This window comes from Camponotus vicinus, unplaced genomic scaffold (assembly GCF_025532165.1).
Source record: "Camponotus vicinus isolate PSW18456_S1 unplaced genomic scaffold, iyCamVici1.0 SCAF_13, whole genome shotgun sequence".
Taxonomy (NCBI): Eukaryota; Metazoa; Arthropoda; class Insecta; order Hymenoptera; family Formicidae; genus Camponotus; species Camponotus vicinus.
In genome coordinates this window covers 14,315,453-14,338,735 of record NW_028141949.1, presented here as the reverse complement: position 1 = coordinate 14,338,735, position 23,283 = coordinate 14,315,453, and the positions used below count along the sequence as shown (strand labels likewise).

The window sequence follows — 23,283 nt, the reverse complement described above, 5'->3', positions numbered from 1 at the left end:
TTGTTAGCATAATTATATAATTATGCATTATAAAAAGAATTACTATTAAAGAATTATTATTATAAGAATCATCAAATTACTTTATTCAGCAATTTTTATCATGGGAAGATATATATGTGAGAGATCAAGTAGTTTGATAGTAGTTAAATCAAATTCAAATCTTCTATTATTTTACATGCATTTCTGAAATAAGATGTAATTATACTATATAAATCCATCATATATTATTATAAACACGCTTAATAGTAGTATATTCTTCGATTAAACTGAAATCGATTATTCCTCTTTGAAAGAAAAAAAAAGAAAAAAGAAAGAGAAAAAAAATAATACTAATATAATTACTTAACTAAACTTAACTTTAACTCTTTATAATTATTACATATTTTAATCTTGTGAAAATGTAAAATCTAGATAAAATTAATTAAGGATTACAATTTTGTTACTTATCCTTCATTATTTTTAAAGCTTAGTTTGTGGGAAAAGATTCTTATGTTAAATCGTTAATTGTTTAGAAATTAATGGTGCTTAACTATTTTTATGAAAAAATAGACTTCAATTTTTAATAAAAATATCTGCTATTAAGAAATAGTGAAAATTAATCATTTTTTTTTTAATAAAATGCTGAATAATAATTGATCAAGAATATATTTCGAGATTTGCTTTTTTAATTTGATATATGATTTAATAGCAAAAATCTGTCATTAAAATTATCACGATTTTCTATATAATATAATATTAAAATTTATATTCCGTTAATTGCTATATTTTACATAAAAATAAATTTTTGCTCTTTTCCTAATTATTTTATATTTGTAGTTGGTAAAATATAAAAATGATTGAGAAAGATTTTGAAGAGGAAAAGAAATATTATTATTGGTGATATATTTGCACCATTATATATGAACATTACTTTTATGGATATATTTAAAATCTAATATTGGACGTTAGATTCCACTCTTGTTGTGTGGTTAATCATTAAACTAAACTATTTATTTCGTTATAGTGATATTTGATTATACACGGACCTGAAAAAATGACGATAGCGGTGAGTAAAGCGTACTCGGCATTGTTGACCCTCATGGCATACATTTGACGGCAGAATCGTAAAAGATCCTCAATGGTATCTCCCATTCCGGCAACATTGTAACTGTCACGCGTATATGGTTGATTGTTAGCAAAAATGATGCTATCGGTATGCACGTCATACTTTCTTGCCATTCGTAGCATCATCACTTCACTGGAACATGCTTTCAACAGAGTAATCTGATCTTCACGCATCAACTCGTTGAAGCCAGGTAACCTCTTCGAGAACTCAACAATCAACTGAACAGTCAGAATCGTAATTTCAGTGATGTGCCTGAAACTGTAGTCACTCAGATCTTCACCCTCCATTGGTTGATTCTGAAAGACAAAATGCGTTACATTAATTGCTTATTGTATCCACGTTAGACATGTATATTAAAAATCTGTACAAGATCTATATCATTTGTAAAATTAGATATAGATTAAGTATGTACATCACAACGTATTTTTGTTTTAAACATATGTGCGCGTGTATTGTGTTGCAAGCTTTTTGTACATTCAGTCTTTTTTATAACAAGAGTCTACATTTATATATATATATATATATATATATATATATATATATATATATAAGAAGATAAATAATGAAAGGTTTATAATATAGACAATATGTACAGTCCAATATAAAATGCAGAGTACGTACGGTAATCCTTTTCAGGTCGTCCTCGCTTGGTTGCTCAAATTCACATTGGAAAGACACAAGCCTGTTTATTAGTTCCTCTTGTTCAGGACTAATAGGCTTGACACAAGTATAAGGACTGACAGGAGTGAGAATGCCACTACTTCCAGACATGGATAACGACTCGGTTTCCGCGGGTTCCATTTTTACGCCCACCTGTTCACTCATTCCGGCGCTGCCTGGTGAACCATTCATCGTCGTACTATTCGGTTTGTCCTTTTCCTGCAACAACACATTACAAATAATTAGTAAAAAAGTAATGGGATACCACAGTAAAAAGAATCCATAAATGTAAGAAACTATAAATATGTAAATATATTTAAATAATCTCTAAAGTAATTTAAATTTTTTTTAAGAAAGTGGAATTAAAAATTTATTTTCTTAAACATATATATTTTCCAGAAATAGAGAATATATAATTATATATAAAATTTCTTAGCTATTGGAAACCTTTCGTAATATAATTTCCATTTTTAATATAGATCTATAGCAAAATTTGGCAACAAGAATTCTTTAAAATTGTACATAATATTTTTTCTTAATTTTTCCAAAACATTAATTAATCCAAAGCTAAGAATCCTAAAGCTTTGAAGCAAAGTGCGCATAAAAAATTGAGAATATTTATAAAATATTGAGTATCTAAAACATCTCTATTTGATTAGGTTTTATATAAAGATTTTGCTAATCTAGGCAAATAAAGAAAAATTCATCTGAAAGAATTTCATGAAAAAAAAATATCCATATATGAAAGAACATGTAACATCTTCAAAAAGGACATTGTATAATATAAAATACTTTATAGTTGTGTGTTCTACCTTTTGTGCTTTCTTCTCCTTTCTCTTTACCGCACATTGGTACTCGGGCACAACGCATTCTGGTCTCATACCGACCGTCAAGCACTTCTTTAGTCTACACTCCTGACACTTGCGGCGCATATACATGTCGATTTCGCAGCCATTGCCATACTTGCACTGGTATACAGCGTTCCTGGTGATGCTGCGTCTGAAAAATCCCTTGCAACCCTCGCACGTCAGGGCGTTGTAATGATAACCGGACGCACGATCGCCGCATACAAGGCACAATTCTTCCTGTTGCCGTGGCGTGGGTCCTTTTCTTTTCTTTGAATCACATCCTTCGCTACTACCGCTTCCACTGCCACCGCCACCACCGCCGCCATTACCACCCCCGGAATTATTTCCGTAGCCGTTTATCGAACCCGATTGAGACAGTTCGTCCCTACCTGAAATGCAAAATATAAATTTATGTTGATAAAAGTTTTGAAATATATTTGAATCAAGAGGAATTGGAGGATTATATTTTTGTTGCAGATAATTATTAATAAGCGCAAAATCTTTCTTCTCTCTTTTTTTCTCTTTTTAATATAAATTAAATTATAGATATTTTTCTCTAATTGTGCTTTTATTGTTCGCATATAATAAACTAAATTATATTGGTATAATTTACGAGGAAACATTATATCATTCACAACATAATTTTCTCGAATATTATACATTAAATTTTAAATTAATTTATATTATCCTTTTACATTGCAATAATTTATTGCGACTATTACATAAATTATTAATCAAATATTTGCCTTAATTACCAATATATTTTGTTCAGAAATAAATAGTGTGTATGAGTACGTGCATGTATATAATTTTCAATATACAATATACTATTATAATTTTTAATATATATACATACATATGCTTTCTAACTGGTGTCTTATAAATATATATATATATATATATATATATATATATATATATATAAATAAGTAAAAATTTATCAATCCATATTGTTCTATAAATGTAATATTGTTGAATAAATTATTTTCTAAATAACTATTGTTAAATTTCAACACAAAAACATATATTTATATTTAATTTTTGACTTTTGAAAGATATTAGCACTTTTCCCTGTGCCTTATATTATTTCTCTCTACAATTAAAATTATATACGTTAGTTTTTTGTTTACAACATTAACTGAAAAATAAGGTTATGTTTCATTAGATATCGATAATATACAATATATATAATTATTATACAATATACGCAACAGTCAAAAAATACCTGATATCGTATATTATTGCGAAAATGGCAATTCGCGATATCTAGAGAAATATATGCGTAGCAACTCTTCCTTCCCACCAACTGGATAAGCGAACAGGTTTCCGTAACCTTTATAGCGATATCGTTACGCGTCTCTATTACCTCTTTTATCTATTTCCATTCGCCGAGCGAGGCGTAGGCAAGTTAGAAGTCATGGTCGGTGAAAGTACGAAACACACAACTACGGGTGTACGCGTGTGTATACGCTTCGATACGTAAATACACACGCACATGTGCGCATTGAGAGCATAAACAGCGTCTAACCTACGTGTATACACACACATATATAATATAAATACGTAACTGCATGCCAGCTTTATGGTATATTGGAGCGCGAGCCTTTTCCCTGTACTATCCTATAAAAAATCAGTGCTGCAATTAGAAAGAGACGGGAGATACTTTTGTGGTTAGATCTCCGTCTCTCTCTTTTTGTACTTTATTATATATTGTCCGAACTGAAAACATTTCTCGCGGGATATTTGGCGGCAAAAGCGACACGCGAGTGTTTTGCTTTCGTTTATTAATTCGAATAATTAAATTAAAGATGTCGCGAATTATTTTGTACGTGTATTTTTTTTCTTAATTTTTAAAGAACATGTATAGGAGAAGCGTACGAATGTGGTCAATGTTTTTGATTAGGATGCTATATTGGTATCAACCAATCAGCGAATCCCTGACAAAGATAGCGATCCACATGGCACATACGTATGTGTCCTTTTCTATGAATTGGGTCATTCCCCCACTCTTGAAGGTTCATTTCAGCATGTTATGGAGCTCAATGACTATGCGGGCGGATAAAAATTGACCGATGATGAAGTCGGCCTAAACTGAATGGATAATCGTTGTGCCATTTTCAAAATAGTCAGTCTGCTATTTACTTGTTTTCCTTAAAAATTTTTATCTCTCAAATATGTGGTATCTCGTAAGAAAAATCTCTTCAGATCACAAATATTTGATCCAAATCTTACTTAAGTTATATAATTTATAATGTTTTTTTTTATCTTTTTTATCTTATAGACTCGAGATTAGCATAATTTATTCATAAGTGACACGTGTCTTTTTGTCTATTTCTCTCACATCGTGTGTCCCGATTAACATATTACATTTTTTTTTCAAATTATTGAATTATCTTCCTTTAAGATTCTATCTCCTTTTTTCCTTAAAGATAATAATTTAATTTACTATATTTCAGATACACTTTCAGTAATTTATGATTCTTTCATATACTTGGAATTTTTAATATCCTAATCTTTATAATTAAAGAATATTGGTAACATGCAAGATAAATAATAAATTGAGGGAACATGGATAACTGTAGAGAAATAATAAATATTTATAATTGATAAGAATTGATAAGAAAAATGTATCCTTTTCTTGCACATTGTCCATTCTTATCTATATAAGAATGCCCCACTTCCATTATACATTATTTTTTAATAAATGCATTTCTTTTCACTTTGAAGTCAGTTTTCATTCTTGAATCAAGACATGAAGATGTACAAAGGCATCTATAATGCATTTTGCATAATCAAATATTGGAAATAATAATGCTCTAATAAATTAAAGTGCACGTAGAAATAAGAAAAAGAGATAACAAAGAATTATTCATTCTTTGATTATAATTAAATTAAAATTTAAATTAAATTAAATTAAAGTTTTAAAGTTCTATTAAAGTTAAAATTAAATTAAATTCAATCACAATTTAATAACTTTAAAATTCTTTCTCAAAGTTTAATTACAAAGACATTAAATATATAATATATTAAAAATTAAAAAGTTACGAGATTCACAATGATCTTCCTCTTCAATGAGAAAAAATTAATTTCAAATTAATCAAAAAATTTGTCACTACAAGATAACGCAAAAAGAGACATGGGACATCCCATGTAAGTGCAGAAATATTTCGCATATGTATTTATAAAAGAACATTATTATTTCATAACGATTTATTCATTTTTTGACATTAGGTAAACCATCTGTCATATTTTCAGGAATTTCTATACGCGCGCGCGCGTTCTAAGCGTCTCCTGTATCAAGCGATAAAAAGATAAATATTTCGCAAATGTAGATTTCAAGTTATACGAATGGCAACTGCGTATGTTTCCACACTAACAAGCCCAGAAAGACTCGACGCGCGAACTCGCGCACACGGTTGCTGGCTTCAATATTCCTCAGCAAGGTTTCCATGTTGGTTAGTACCTCTCTCTCACGACATAGCAGCGAGCGGCCTTGACTCTGGCTCTCTTGGTGAATATCTATACAAGCGAACGCACACAGTCGCTCGTGTCCTCCTTGTTCTCTTGTCTTACCTAACAAATGGCGAGTTTTTCCCTCTCTATTTCTCCTACCGCATCGCACTGTGCTCACTGTGCTGAGAGACGAAAGCTAAAACAGGCCAGTGAACACTGCCTCGTTTCCTTCCAGAGATCAGAAGAGATGGTAGACTGGTTAAGCGAGCGTGCGAAAAGAGGAAATGGAAAGACGTAGACGTAAATCCGTAAGAAGCGGAAAAAAAAGGAACAGATTCACGTGTAGGAATCCTTAGAAAATATGCGTACGTCAGACGAATATGATAGATCAATAGATATATTGTTTTCTTTCTTAATTAAATTTTTTTCAAATCTGCGAAAGTCACGAAGCATTTATTTATTTTTATCCGTGGAAATTTTTGGAAGTATTATACGAAGATCCCGAGCATCGAAAAATTTGTAAAATCTAAAATCTTTTGTATTTAATATCTGTGACACTAAAAATCAATAAGTTTGTATCATTAAACTTTTTTTTCAAACATGGAGAAAAATAAGTTTTTGAAATTACAGTTTTTAACGTCCAATAATTTAGTAAATGAATCTCAAGTTGAACATCCGTTAGATATATTTAATAAAAAGTTATTAAATAATCTATTCCAAATTTTTGAGTTTACTTGTATGCATAAAATTTAATTTGTGAAAAGCTTTTTATTTTTAATAGCATAATTTAAAAAATATCTTGATATATTAATCTATTAACATGACCAAGAAATAATAAAATATTGACTACTATATATCTAACTTTGAATTTGTAAGGAATAATGTTACTTGATTATTCTCTGTTTAGGATATTTTGTATAATAAATTTTTAAAAAATTATATTAATAAACTCTTGGAAAATTAAGGTTTATGAAGATTATATGTTATAAAAAAATAAAGTGTTATAATCGAAAAACATTTTAAATTTATGATTAAAGTATTTATGATTAAATGTAATAGAGTCTTTCATTATTTCTTTTTATAAAAAAATACATATTGACAATTATAATTTAAGATTTTTTAAATATACTATTTATACTTTCCAATATAGTAATAATCGATAATGAAAATATTTAAGAGAAATACTTTATCATAAACTTATATCATAAAATATCTATTGTCTTATAACATAATATCGACAACACTCAAGCATAAGTGTTCAAAAGAATTGATATATGTGAAACAAAATTAGCAGTATGCCAATACAATTTGCTAGAACTCGTTTAGATTACATCAGATTGAATAATGTCTGCATTAAACTGCTCGTATTTGGCAGATGCGGTAATTTGACTGCAGAAAATAGTGTATTTGTTTCTCTTTGCGCCAATCTGTATTAAACTGCGTTGTCTAGAGATTTGATTTTTCGCTTTCAATTTTGTTAGCAAAATATTGTATTCTACTAATATTTTGACAGCATGTCAAATTTTCACTTTAAATCTGTTGCTTTTTCATCGACAAATTTTGTAACAAGTTATCACTGTGCAAAATCATCTCTTGATAAGAAGCTCTTTGTTTCTCATTATCTAGGAAAAAATATATATTTAATTTCTTCTAGTAAGAATGCTAAATTAATGAAAATTACTTGCATTCATCTCTTTCTAAGATAAGGAGTCTTTCTAAAAAGAGACAGGAAGTCAATATAATTTTAAATTATCATTAAATTATATTAAGATTTCCTATTTTTCATTTCCTACATTTTGTCTTACAAAGAGACATATGCAAGTGATTAATCTGGCATTTTCATCAGAAGAAATTAAAATTGAATGTATAACATTAGTAATATTAATTTATTGCTCTTATCCTAAATTTATTATTTCCAATAATTAACGAGAAATTTATATTAAAGAAGATGACGTAACATTGTATGTTACGTCATCTTCTTTAATATAAATTTCTCGTTAATTATTGCACCTTCTCTCACTTTTGAAAAAAATAGCGAATAAGCAAACAAGTATTAAATAAATAACAGATATAACTAATAAATAAATAAAAAGTAAATATATTAGAAATAATTGTTAATTAATTTTTTAAAGGTTTACCACATTCGAATTTAATGCTCGCGAAATAAGTTTTTGATTGGGAGTAGTACATTTGAAGAGCAATTAATTCGAGAAAGAATTAATAGGTTGAATTAACATAGTTTACTCTTATAATGATATAAACATTGAGAAGCGTTTTTAATTAATTTTTAATTTAAAAATTTAATTTTTAAATTTATTTTATGAGCAAAAAGTTTAGAATTAAGATATTTCTATAAAAATTAATTTGGGAAACAATTTGATCTAAATATTAATTGTGACTGTTATCTTTTTACTTTTGTCTACTGTATAATTATTATTCCATGTTAGTGTATATGAATTCCGTGTATATGAATTTATATACAAGTTTAATATTTTTAAATATATGCACTATCTTTAAAAAGTTCACTAGCATTAATTAATAATTCCGTTTGTTTTTTTTATTTACACTTTATTATAAATGTTTTCCGGAAATAAAAGTGTTATGGAAATATTAAGTCAACATCTTTATATCTAATATTCATTTTCTGCTAATTACAGCAAATAAAATAACAGATTAGCAAATTAAATTATATTTTGTCATACATTCAATTTGATTTTTTTTAATAAGCACGTCTCAAAATAAAGGATAAGAGCTAGAGATGTACAACAATGTTCTTTTCTAATTTTTTTCAAAATGAGTGTGAAATGTATGTATTTAATAGCATATTTAGAAATTCAGAGAATCAAAGCTAATTGAAAGCATATATCGATTTTGATCGAGATATCATCGAAACTGATTTACGAATACGTAAACGTTTATATAAAGAGACATTTTATTATTATTTTCGTTACATTTTGATTTTTTAAAAATATCACAAAGTTGTATCTGCCATTATTTTCGAAAAGACAAAAATTAAAGAACGCTAATTTATCCATATGAAACAATGTGTGTTTTATTAAATTAATTTTGCGTAATTGTATTTTAAATGTAAATGAGCTGCAAACAACATTGCATATTCTTTACCCGATTTTTCATTAAAAAAAAGTAATTTTTTTGATCCTATTAAAAAATTTAACGACACGTGTAAAGTACACGAATCTAACAATTATATATTATAATTATATATTATAATATATATTATAATTCTGTCATCATGAGAATCATTAATTTACCTTGGGTCGAGACAGGGAACGAAGAGGTTGGATGATCGCTATTAGTTAATTCTGTAGTGTTGGTGCTAATAGATACGGTGGTTGGTGGTGATCGTGGTGATGGAATAGAAAAGCGAATAGTGTCTGCGGATGGCTCTGCAAATGGATCTCCGTAGGTCTGTTTTGTAAATCTATCCCTCTGCATAAATCTATTTTCTCTTTTAGGATGAAGATCCAAATCCCAAAACTGAACATCCTTTTCGTAGACCACAGTGCCCGAGTCTTGAATTCTCGGTACAAGCCGGAAGGTTCGGATTTCGGGCCTCATATTCGACATGTATGACACTTCCATACACTCCTTTTCCCATCTTCGACGAATCCCCACAGTTGGTATCCGTGGCATTGTCTGCATCATCTCACTGTCTTCCTCCACCTTTCGATATTTCTTTTCACTCTCTAGTGTAACAATACGAATGTATCGATGTTTCGCGAATCAAATCGTCCTTAACAATTTTCTTTACACGAGATCTACGAAGGCGAATTTACGAGTGAATGTCACACATGGATCACATGTAGATTGTTGCTTTTAATTTCTCTGCGTCCTTCGAGAATCGCTGGATCAACTTTTTTCTCGTGTAAAATCCTGAAGAAAAGGATCGAGGATTGAAAATCCGAGCTATCCGAGCTATCCGAAGCTTCTTTTTATATTTGTGCAACCTTGCGTTCAACATCCCGCGGAGAATGATATGAGTGTATGTGTGTTTTTTAGTATATATAAATATAGACTGGTAGCAAAAGAGGATAACATATGTTAGGATACAAGAATCGTATAAAAATCTTGTTCTTTCTGAAGATCTAAAGGACAAAAGTCAAAAGATGTAAAAAACTATGAGCAGACAGTGTATAACTTCTTATATTCCATTGAAAAATTCTTTTAAAAAGAGAAACAACGGTTTAAGAAAGATAAATAAATAAATGTTTTATCAAATCCTGAGTGTATAATATCAATTATAAAAAAATAAAGAAAACAAGAATCATGTAATAATAAACATATAACAATGTAATATAATATAATCATGTAATAATAAATATATATCACGTCTTATATAATAATTGACTTTGTGATTAGATTATATATCAATAAAATTTGAACAAAAGTTATCTCTGACGTTACTTTTTAATTCAATGGTTTTAAATTTTATATTGCTTGATTTTATAAAATTTATAGAATTTATCGTTAATTTAAGCCAGTTGAAAAGTATTTTAAAATATAATATTATTTTCTAATATTTATTCGCATTTTTATTTCAAATATTCCAAATTACTCTCGGTATTAAATAAATGCATCACAAATTATTAATTAATATTTTTGAGATATTATAAAAAAGTTAGCGAACAAAATAATTTCACTCATGTTTATTATTATCGTAGGAGTTTAACAGCTCATCGTTCCATGCCGTTATATAATTAGTAAGAATCAGAATCAGATATTGATGTTGAGATTCCGGTCTCAACTCTGAGGTCTAAATAAAAATAAGGATGCCATAAATCCTATTATATTTTATGATTTATATAAAATCTGATGAAATGAACAAAATATTAAGCGTGTCTTAATTCTGCTTAACTGTCAATAATGTTTTAAAAAAGAGAATACAGTGTAAAATTTTCCCAATTTAAAAAAATAAAAGTGATTATTTTATCTGATTGCATGTAAATGTATTAAGCTCGATTTTGTGTGCATAAAATGTATATATGATTATTACATAATTATCATATGACATTTCGACTTTTCTAAAAGAATAAAAATTTCAAAATAGTATATATTTAAATAACATACATTAAGTAAAAATTTTTAACAATTATATTTAAAATTAAAACAAAGTTTAAGAAAAGGAATTATAAAATTAAAAATTCTTAATTTTTGACACGCATCACAAATATTTGTATTATACAAATATCTATATATTTGTGTGTGTGTATGTGTGTGTGTGTGTGAGATCAGTAAAATAATGTTAATTCGATTTTTCACATTTATGCATACATAATTTCTTTCTTTTATATTTATATTTTTTCTAAATATTTTAAACTTATTAGATCTTCTGATTTTATTAATTATATAAAAAAAATTCATGAACTATTGAGTTTTAAAAATGTTAAAAATGATCTTACGAAAAAGATTTGCAGACCAAAATTTCGAAAAATAAACTATTACAAAAATTTAATATTATAATTTAATGTTGAATTAATACTTTTAGCAATATAACAAATTTATGCCATGTTCAATGTTTTATAATTTGATTTAAAAAATAAATATCCCAAAACGCTCAGCAGATATCATCATAAATCATCAATCACATATTTTTGGTCTAATTTAAGATCAATATTTTATTAACAAAAAGATATCAATATTATAACAATTTCTGAATAAAAAGTAATTTAAAAAAATTTTATGTTGCTATCTTCAAGGAAGATATATAATAAATCAATTAAAATCAATTTCAAAATAATAAAATCAATTTCAAATAAATTTTTAACCAAATTTTAATTTGATAAAAACATAATTATAAGAACGTGAATGTTGAAAATGCGGTTAATAATAATCTTTTTGAGTTTTTTACTAAATTAATTTGAAAATTCTATGTCAAAAAATTTACTTTAAAGAATCTCCGATTATAATGGAATATCCTGCACTTTATATACTTTATAAACATTCCGAAAAAATACTTAGATAAGAGATAACTGAAAACTTATGCATAATGAATTGTGTCATAAATCAGTATGATATTGATTCTCATATAAATGTAATGAATATAAAAGTATTAAAGTAATAGAATAAAGAATAAAGAATAAATGGGAGAGAATTACATATGACAGTGAAAAAAAAGATACATAAACAAATATATGGCTTTAATGATAAACAGATATATAAAAAATAGCGAGAAATAAAAAAAAAAACACTTGCACTATTTTAGAATAACGGTATAATAATAGCAGAAGTAGATTTGACCGCGATCTCTCCTCGTGGAAGTTGTGTAAGATAGAATATAAGGAAAGTACCAGGGTCGGCATCTTTCTTCGCTCCACTTTTCCATTTATGCTACATCCTTCCCACTCGTTCCGATTTATCGTTATTTTTTCTATCTATTTTTTCAATATATTTTTTACAAAAAATTATCCACGTATTTTTTCATTACGTACATTTTTTATTATATTATTTTTCTTATTTTATTTTCTGTTACTTTACATAATACATTTATTTTTTATTTATTATTTATTATTTTTTTACTTATTATATGAAGCAATGAATTCATAAATTTATAGAGGGAGATTGATTATCAGAATTATCTTCATACTCAAAATTACAAGTTTTCTTTTAAAAATGTTTGGGAAAGAGACAATGAACACAAAGAACGTACCAAAATTTTTCGCTCGATCATCTTCGTATCGTCCTCTATTTATTACTTATTTCTATGCTTTCTCGTTTTATTTCTTTTATTTCATTGCTCTCTCGCCGTTCTTGCAAAATAAAAAGCTAAATAATATTACGAATTTCGAATATTCCCAAACATGTATATTTAACAAAGAAATAATGTAAAAATTAATGCAAAAATTATGTAAAAATTTAAGAGAGATTAGAAAAATAATACAAATACAGATAGATCATGACTTCTACGCTCTGCTATAATTATGTGTATCAAGTATCAATCGAAACGGAAGTGAATGCGAAATGAAACAGAAATGAATGAAAGAACGAGCGAACGAGCGATTGCTTTTTCTTGGATATTCAGGTCAGTCCAAAGATTCTAAGCCGAGCAGCTGCTGCTGCTGCATCATCGCGTTGCAGTGTGTACGTGTAGTGGGGGTGTGCATTAACACACGCACGTGCATTCTCGGCAGACACGCGCGAAAGAATGGCTCCCGAGAACCTCATCGACGTATCAGGGTTTCTGAACCAACAACAATCGCGTCGCAGAAAATTTCGCCCGCGCAAACTGGGATAATAGCTTGCCAGAAAAATTCCAAGGTCAATTTTAAGTTACCTCCAAACGTTTTCCTTCAGTATGTTTATATATAAAATTTTTATAAAATATATAGGATTTTCAATTATTCGAAACATTCTTTCAGAATGATATATAGAATTTTTATAATATTATATAATATAAATATTATATATATATAATTATATGTTTGTGTAATATATATGTAGTTTTTTTTATAATATATGAAAATTTAAATTATTTCCAAATATTGTTTCAGACTGTTTATTACATATGCAAGATATTCTATAATAATCGGGGATTTTTTTATATGGGATTTTAAAAAGATTAATTTAGTATAAAACTCAAGAAAGATTATTAATCGCAATTTTCAACTTTTCACTTTCTTACAACTATATTTTTATCTAATTAAAATTTTTAACATCTATTCGAAGTGGATTACATCACTTTGTATACCTTCCTTGAAATTAATTGCGTGAAATTTGTTTGAAATTAATTTTTCTTGGAAAATTGTTATCCTATTGTTACTATTTTAAGAAAATACTGATCCCAAATCGAACCTTTTAATTCGCAGATGACTGCTCTGTTTCTCCTGCGATCGTAAAAGCTCGGATTCTTCATGGATTCATCGTATATCTCTCGATCCTTTGAATATTTAGGCCCGATACCTTCGGTAGGAATGCAAATGCGCAGGTTAGGATTGCACCGACGCGCACGATTTTCCGACTGCTCGCGTGCTGCACATGCACCACCATCACCTGTATCGATCATTCGAGAGATTCACTGACGCAATAATACATGCGTGTACATCGACGGAATTGGAAAGCTAATGGACACACACGAGCGTCAAAGTCACAACATTGACGGTTCACCTTCGACTGAAGCCAGGCGGATCGCACGAATCGCTCGAGAGAATGAGTAGAGTGGATGGACACAAGGGAGAGCTAGCGGCATCGGTAACAGCGGTTTTGCCGAAGCTGGAGTGGATTGGATTCGTCTTTGGGACTTTCACTGTCAACGCGCATCCTGCACCAGTACGCTTCGTGCCTGAATAAACCCTCTTTCTTGTGTGTGTGCGCGCGTGCGTTTGTATGTGTGTCCCTTCTCAAATTCTTTTCTCAGCTGCCAGGACCTGGATACTCTGGAATCTCGTCGATTTAACTTAAAATAGCCTTAAAATAGCCATTTACTATCTCCTTCGCTAAATTTCACTCGACGTAGACAGACTGAGAATAATGAAGTTTATTAATATTAATGCAATGTACAGGATACAGGGAGAATCCAAAGGGTTGCTTAATTCATGTCTAGCATCTGGGTTAGAGAAATTATAATTTTCAATCTGCAGCGTCCTAAAGATTGCAAGTACTGCATTTTTGCAAACCTGTATTTCTCCTTTATATCAATCTTTGTCTCAATATATGTATTTCTATTTTTTTAGAACAATCTTTTTGGATTTTAAATTATTTAATTTAATTTTAATTTTTAATTTTAATATTTTAATTTTTTACATTATTTAGTTACAGAAAAATTAAATTATTTAAAATGCAACTTTTCTACATTTTTATAAACTTTCTTTGATCCTTCGGATATTGATTGGACTTTTATTAATCCAAATTACACTTTTTTCAGCTCTCTGACATTCGATCCGATTTGAAACTAGAAAATGCACAATCCTTAGTAAAGAAAAGAAAAAATTCTCAACAGCACCTGGCAGGGATAACTAATCTATCTGACGTCATCCACCTGTTACATACTGCGCGCAAAATTGGCGAGTGAATATAAGGCATCTCGTACGTGCACAGTGCACGCACACACGCACACACATTCTGTGCGAGGACGCGTTGCGCATGTCGGGATAGAGTTACGAACGCGGGGGAGCATTGAAACGGGGCTGAGAGCTACTATCTAGCCGGGGGCTACCGGGGTGGGTCATGGTCAGAGAAAGGAGGACAACCCTCGGAGTTTCCAGTCGAGCCTGGATCTGGACCGTACCATAAAAAGAATATTTTGGGACCGCACCATGTCGAGGACTGTTTTCTGCATAATCGTAAAACCACGAAGGATTTTTCGAATGTTCCGGTTTATTCTCAATTCAGAGGACTAATGTTGGTGTCTCTTTGGATTCGTGCGGCTCAGTAAATTAATGAATACAATAATCTCTCGCTAATTCATTCTCTTTTTCCCTCCCTTCTTCCTCTCTCAATTTAAATTGTTAGATCCTGTACAGTACATCTGTTGTAAATATGTTTAAACTATAAATTTTTTGACTAACTTTGAGCAGATTCTTACTTAAAAAAATACCACATAATTTTTTAATTATCAGTGATTGAGAGTAAATAAATTTTTGGAAATTTAATTTCAGAAAAACAGACGTAGATAATAAAATTACATTCTCAATTTCTAGTAGGCTTTGTTAAAATTATAATTTAAATCTTAATGTCAAAAAAAAGAAAACTTCATCTATTAAAAGTCGGAAAGTTACGATAAATAATGATCCATCAAAATTGCAGTCCATTATTTTCCAAATTGACGGTTTTATTAAATATTACAATTTTATATAATAATAAATATAAAATGTGATTTTTCTCCTAATTTTTCTTTTCACAGATATTCTTCACACGTGAAATAGGTATCGAATAATGAAACTGCAAATATCATTTTGATATTGAATTGGATATAACGCCCGAAGCTATTTATATCAAAGTTCTTTTGGATTTAAAATCAAAGCAATAATGAATAAAACAATAGGCAATAGTCGAGAGTTGAAAATGCATTTGATCTAAGAATTGAATATTTAAACGTTTGTCGAGTCGATTAATATTGATACACATAAAAAATCAATACAATCAATATATTTTGCCATGTTAATTTTTTGGATAATTATTTGTCGTCTAATTAGTCAATCTCAAACGGGTTTCGAGATATAAATCAGAATTATATAATTTGTATTAATACAAACAATTCCAATAAAATCAATAATTTCTACAATATATCTTAAGAATATTCATTGTGTACGTGTTAACAAGTACATCTTATTGTGGAAAAACATTTAGTATTTTCACGCAAAAGATTTAAATCAAATTGCTCATTATTAATTATAAATAATAAATAAGTAATAATAAATGCAAAGAAAATAAATATAAATATATCGAGAAGACGTTCAAAGAACAAAGATGAACAAGAGAGACAAATTAATGAAAACAAAAAACCTATTTTTTACGTATAATAAAATAAAATAAAGCTAATAAAGCTGAAATAAAATTATTGACATTAAAGTAAAATGATACGAGATGTCTTTTATAGAAAAACAAAATAAAAATTTAGTTCGAAATTAATTACTTTTTTACTTGTTCCCGTACAAATTGATTTATATCGTATACATACGATTAGATACATACACGTATTATTTAGATAATTTTTATCTATTTCCATACTAGTATACTATATAATAAGCTTTGAAAAATTCTTCGGTTTTTTTTTCTTAAATCACAATATATACATATACAGGCAACCAGTTTCAACCAGTATTCGGTCTTTAGGATCTTTAGGACCTTTAGGATCTTTAGGATCCTTGACATCTGCATCCTTCTTTTCTTTCGTTTGTGTGTTTTCCCCTCGCTTCCTCTCTCCTTCACTCTCTCTTTTTGCCTGCTAAGAACGCACAATTTTCTCACTCGCTCGTTCCCTTAATCGAGATTCTCGGCTCAAGGCCGAGTGTGGGCGCGGGAGGCACACCCGAGAACGTTAATGCACAACTCTGATCGGCAATGACGGCTGACGTTAGCGATTCTGTTGCAATTAATTACGACAATATGATTTAAATGAAAATGATAATGTGTGGGCTATAAAGCGTCACACTTCGTACACGATCGCAAAAGATTGCCTACGTGTATCCAAATTTGCACTGAAACTATTATTTTGAAACATATACTTTCGTGATGTTCATCTTCGAGAACCTAATTTATTTTTTTTTTAATTAATCAAGAAACTTATGAATCATCTTTTGTAAATAAGTTAAAATTTCGTGAAATTTAACGAGCTTATTTTTTTTAATTAATATTATTTTTAATATTATATTTAATATTATTTTTTTCATTAATAATAATAACATAATAATAACATATTTATTAATAATAATAATTATATATATTATCATACGGTAATATTAAATATAATATGTTTAAAAATAATTAATTTTATATTTTCGTATTTTTAACATTAGATTACTTAATATAATTTTAAAAATTTTATTATATCTTTATATTTTATGTATAAAATAAAAAATGCATGCTTTCCTTAACAAATAGTCAGCAAATCCATTATCTATGTGTTAAAATAACCGGATGATGATATGTTGAAAATAATCGCAAGACATTATCAATTTAAATTTTTAAATTACAAATGCGTTTATAAGTCTTTTTAACATTTATAAAAGACACTGGATATTATATTACATAATTTCAGATTCTTTTCTCAAACATTTCTCATATATTTAAACCAAAAACATTTCATAAATTAGATGGAAAATAATGAAGGAATTAGATGGAAACAATGAAAAAATACGAGAATAAAAAGATCTTAAAAATCTCTAAAATATTTAAGTGACGTTTCAAATTGATATACGCATTTAAAATTGTTTCATAATAATCCTTAAGTTTCTTCTAATTTTCTAAATATGTAATATTTTGATATTTCGATATTTTATGTCATCACACAATTTATAATAGCATATTTACAAATATAACCGTAAATCATAGTCATTTATATTTTAAATTTTATATTATTTATTATAATACATATATTATATATTAAATATGAATTGTATATTTTCGAACGTATATTGTATTTGACATTTCCTGATACTTAATAAATTATTTTATTACTATATTAATTTTATTCATATGCCATCATTCGATACCTGTATTTTAATTGAAAAGAATAATTTATTTTTACGCATTTTGCAAGAAAAAATATCATATGATATCTCGTTTCTAATTCTTTTATAATTCAATACAGCTGCAGTGAGGAAACAAAAGCTTTGACCTTTGATGATATATTCTATACATAAAAGTAGCATTATATGTAGCAAGTCATTATTGTGTCTCTTCAAAATATACGTGATAAATATTGTCTAACTTATTTGTTATTTATCAATAACGAAAATTCATATTATATTGTATGTAACAATTTCTTGATACTCTAGTTTTCTATTGTAGAGCATAAATAATGTACAGTGGAGACCGTAATAAAACGAAATGATTGTTAGATCCAAGATATATTAATCGATAATTCTGATGAATAACTTTGAATTGCAAACTGCATTTCATGATGTAAATTTTATAAAATATAATTATAGAATTATAATCGATATATAAGATCGATCATTAGCAATCTTATTATAATTATAATATATTATAATTATAAAATTATATAATAAATATATTTTATATACTTTCCTCTATTTAATAAATTGAATCGCTCTTACGCTTTTCCGTTTAAACAAATATCGTGAAACATTGTCTTGTCCGATATGAACGGCGATGCTATTAGAACGCAAAGTCTATTGCGGCCGATGGCGAGCAAACCGGACACGATTACAGAATCGCGTGAAGCTTCGTTGAACACTGCGAGGCCTCCGACACGCATCGAGGCTTCATCGTTTCTTTTGCTCGCTCTCACTCTTTCTGTGCAATTCATTTTTGTTTCCAAGCTGCTACATAAGCACTAATTCGAGCTACATGCTTCTAGAGTTACCTAGTTAGAAGTTTCAAGAGACACGGTAATGTCTCTCGCGTAAAAGTCACGTGCGTAGCAATAGCCAGATGGACTATATGCGAGCTGTCCAGTTAAGAGCACCTCGGATTATCGGATTTCATTGTCAATAATGGCTAAGCCGATTTAATTTTTAATAGACTTAATCGATATCGGGCTTAGGTTTCAATTATTTAAAGAAATGTCTCTTTTATCGCTCTATGTGTACGGAAATGTTACGATATAAAGTCTCGATATAAGTCTCTAAAAATTTTTTAAATTCTATTTTTATATATTTTTTTAAAAATGTCTCTTAAAAATATATTTAAAAAAATGTCCCAATCATTACTTTAAACAAAACGTATTCTTATTTAATTTCCAATGCAAGATTGCTAATGATCGATCTAGAATTATAATCGATATTTCGATTATAATTCTATTTTATAAAATTTACATCATGAAATGCAGTTTGCAAATCGAAATTATTCATCAGAATTATCGATTAATAAATCTTGGATCTAACAAACATTTCATTTTGTTACGATCTCCAGCCTTACATTATTTATGCTCTACAATAGAAAACTAGAGTATCAAGAAATTGTTACATACAATATAATATGAATTTTCGTTATTGATAAATAACAAATAAATTAGAAAGTAAATAAATATTTATCACGTATATTTTGAAGAGTCACAATAATGACTTGCTACATATGATACTTTTATGTATAGAATATATCATCAAAGGTCAAAGCTTCTGTTTCTTCACTGTAGCTGTATTGAATTATAAAAGAATTAGAAACGATATATATTTTTTTGCAAAATGCGTCAAAATAAATTATTTTTTTCAATTAAAATATAGGTATCTCGAATGAGAGAGATGGCATATGAATAAAATTAATTTAGCTAATTATACAGGAGAGGACGCTCTTTGACGACTTAGATCTTTATATGTATTTATATATACACTAGATGACTAAATGTGATCATGAATTTTTTGCGTTAATTTCATATCTTATAAATACTCATTTATATATTTTTCAAGATGCAATTAAATAACTTTAAGTTATGTCTTGAGATTCATGTAGGCAAGCGTGAATCTTAATACAAGTTGATATGACAATCTTTACATTAATTTATCTTCATAATAAATATAAATTATCCTCATTAAAACGAAGTTTATCGCTTATTCTGTATAATCTTATTTTGACAAATCTCGTAAAAGAGATTTAGAGAGAGATAGAGAGAATAATAACTTGAAAAATGTTATCATTCCCTAATATATTTTATACATATACACATACACCACAGTTTATATATATATGTATGTATGTATTATTAAATGTAATACATATTCTCTCTTTCCTTTTTAACCTTTCAACTTTAAATTTTTTCAAAAAAAGCGTCCCAAATATACATATGTGCGTAAGCGCGTGCGCATATATATTGAACAATTTTATATCACCGGATTTGTGTGTGTATATGTATTGCCGGATTAAATTTAATAACGCAATTATGGAATATATTTGAATGAAAAATATTTGAAAAACCGATAAATAATTAAATAACTAAATAATTAAATAATAAAATAACTAAATAATTGAATAATAAATTAAAAAATTAAATAAATTAAATATAAATTATTCAGAAAATTGTGTGTAAATAATATAGAAATTGCTTGTATTAAAACCAAATGTAAAAAATGTCTAAAATATATACAAACTTTACAATTATGAATAGAAATAGTATTTATAATTAAAAAATCGAAGATTATATAGTGTCTGTGAAGCTGGCACGACAATCTACGAATTATAAAAAAATACTAAGAGTTCTGATAGCACTTTTCATAGTTCTATAGTTCCTGATAAAAATTAAAAAGAGTTCCGCATTCCTTATATTGAAAAATCGAAATCGAAAAAATGTCGTGCTAACTTCGCGAATCTAGCACGACACTCTTTCCTCTAAAGTACCAAAACGCGTTGAATATTATTATTTTTAGCAAGAGTTCCCGATAATTCTGTTCAAGTTCAGCCTATATATGCAATTTCAGATCGATATTTCAAAAATTAATAATTTTTAAACAATTTTTAAGATTCTCGCCCAGCACGACATTCTCCCTCTAAAGTACTAAACCGCATTGAAAATTATTATTTCTAATAACAGTTCTCGATAGTTCTGCTATAGTTCAGCCTATATATGCAATTTCTGATTGATATTTCAATAATTAATAATTTTTTACGAATTTTTAATGTTCTCGACCAGCACGACACTTAGTAAAAATGTGTCGTGCTGATGATTTTCCGTAGTTTTAACGGCAGTTATCGACAGTTCTATATAAGTTCTATCTTTTAGAAACATTTTTACGCAGAGTTCCGGCCGATTACTATTTTTTAAATAATTTTTTACAATAATCCAGCACGACACTCTCCCTCTAAAGTACTAAGACACGTTGAATATTATTATTTTTAGCAAGAGTTCCCGATAGTTCTGCTACAGTTCAGCCTATGTATGCAATTTCAGACCGATATTTTGATAATTAATAATTTTTTATGAATTTTTAATGTCCTCGATCAGCACGACACTTAGTAAAAATGTGTCGTGCTGATGATTTTCTGTAATTTTAACGGCAGTTCTCGACAGTTCTATAAAAGTTCTATCCTTTAGAAACATTTATACGTAGAGTTCCGACCGTTTATTATTTCATAAATAATTTTTTACAATTATATTATTAATTGTTGGAATATCGACCTAAAATTGCATATATAGGCTGAATTATAGCAGAATTATCGAGAACTCTTGCTAAAAATAATCATGTTCAACGCATTTTAATACTTTAGAGGCAGAGTGTCGTGCTGGGTTATTGTAAAAAATTATTTATAAAATAGTAATCGGTCGGACTCTGCGTAAAAATGTTTCTAAAAGGTTCTAAAAGAACTTATATAGAACTGTCGATAACTGCCGTTAAAACTACGAAAAATCATCAGCACGACACATTTTTACTAAGTGTCGTGCTGGTCGAGAACATTAAAAATTCGTAAAAAATTATTAATTATTGAAATATCAATCAGAAATTGCATATATAGGCTGAACTATAGCAGAACTATCGAGAACTGTCATTAGGAATAATAATTTTCAACGCGGTTTAGTACTTTAGAGAGAGAATGTCGTGCTGGGCGAGAATTTTAAAAATTGTTTAAAAATTATTACTTTTTGGAATATCGACCTAAAATTGCATATATAGGCTGAACTATAGCAGAACTATCGGGAACTCTTGCTAAAAATAATAATATTCAACGTGTCTTAGTACTTTAGAGGGAGAGTGTCGTGCTGGATTATTGTAAAAAATTATTTAAAAAATAGTAATCGGCCGGAACTCTGCATAAAAATGTTTCTAAAAGATAGAACTTATATAGAACTGTCGATAACTGCCGTTAAAACTACGGAAAATCATCAGCACGACACATTTTTACTAAGTGTCGTGCTGGTCGAGAACATTAAAAATTCGTAAAAAATTATTAATTATTGAAATATCAATCAGAAATTGCATATATAGGCTGAACTATAGCAGAACTATCGAGAACTGTTATTAGAAATAATAATTTTCAATGCGGTTTAGTACTTTAGAGGGAGAATGTCGTGCTGGGCGAGAATCTTAAAAATTGTTTAAAAATTATTAATTTTTGAAATATCGATCTGAAATTGCATATATAGGCTGAACTTGAACAGAACTATCGGGAACTCTTGCTAAAAATAATAATATTCAACACGTTTTGGTACTTTAGAGGAAAGAGTGTCGTGCTAGATTCGCGAAGTTAGCACGACATTTTTTCGATTTCGATTTTTTAATATAAGGAATGCGGAACTCTTTTTAATTTTTATCAGGAACTATAGAACTATGAAAAGTGCTATCAGAACTCTTAGTATTTTTTTATAATTCGTAGATTGTCGTGCCAGCTTCACAGACACGATTATATATATATATATATTTTGAAAAAGACAATTCGTTTATAATATGGCTAAAATTAAATGTAAATAATTTATAGAGAGAGTGAAGTTTGTATAATACATTATATTACTTATACTATTTCCGAGATTTAAAAGAGTTAAATATTCTGTCTGCGAAGCGAAATCTAAAACTCGATATTAAATTATAAGCGTTAATATCTTTTTCATTTTATGACGATTATATTACAAAGTAAAATGATAGAGATATTATT

The 23,283-nt window shown here is 28.3% G+C and overlaps 1 protein-coding gene across 5 annotated transcripts in view; it reads right to left on the bottom strand.

The window, feature by feature from the left end:
* The window catches only part of Ecr (ecdysone receptor), a 56,852-nt gene that overhangs the window by 8,280 nt on the left and 25,289 nt on the right, over positions 1-23,283 (bottom strand). For 3 of the 5 annotated variants that reach the window (XM_083086726.1, XM_083086725.1, XM_083086724.1), the window contains exons 4-6: positions 2,578-3,002; positions 1,727-1,984; positions 1,026-1,401 (exon numbers count right to left, since the gene is read on the bottom strand). In XM_083086726.1, the coding sequence (XP_082942852.1) occupies positions 1,026-1,401; positions 1,727-1,984; positions 2,578-3,002 (1,059 nt within the window). Of the gene's footprint in view, positions 1-1,025; positions 1,402-1,726; positions 1,985-2,577; positions 3,003-9,338; positions 9,961-13,875; positions 14,187-23,283 lie in introns of those variants that run through there. The other 2 variants (XM_083086728.1, XM_083086729.1) reach the window with 2 other exon arrangements.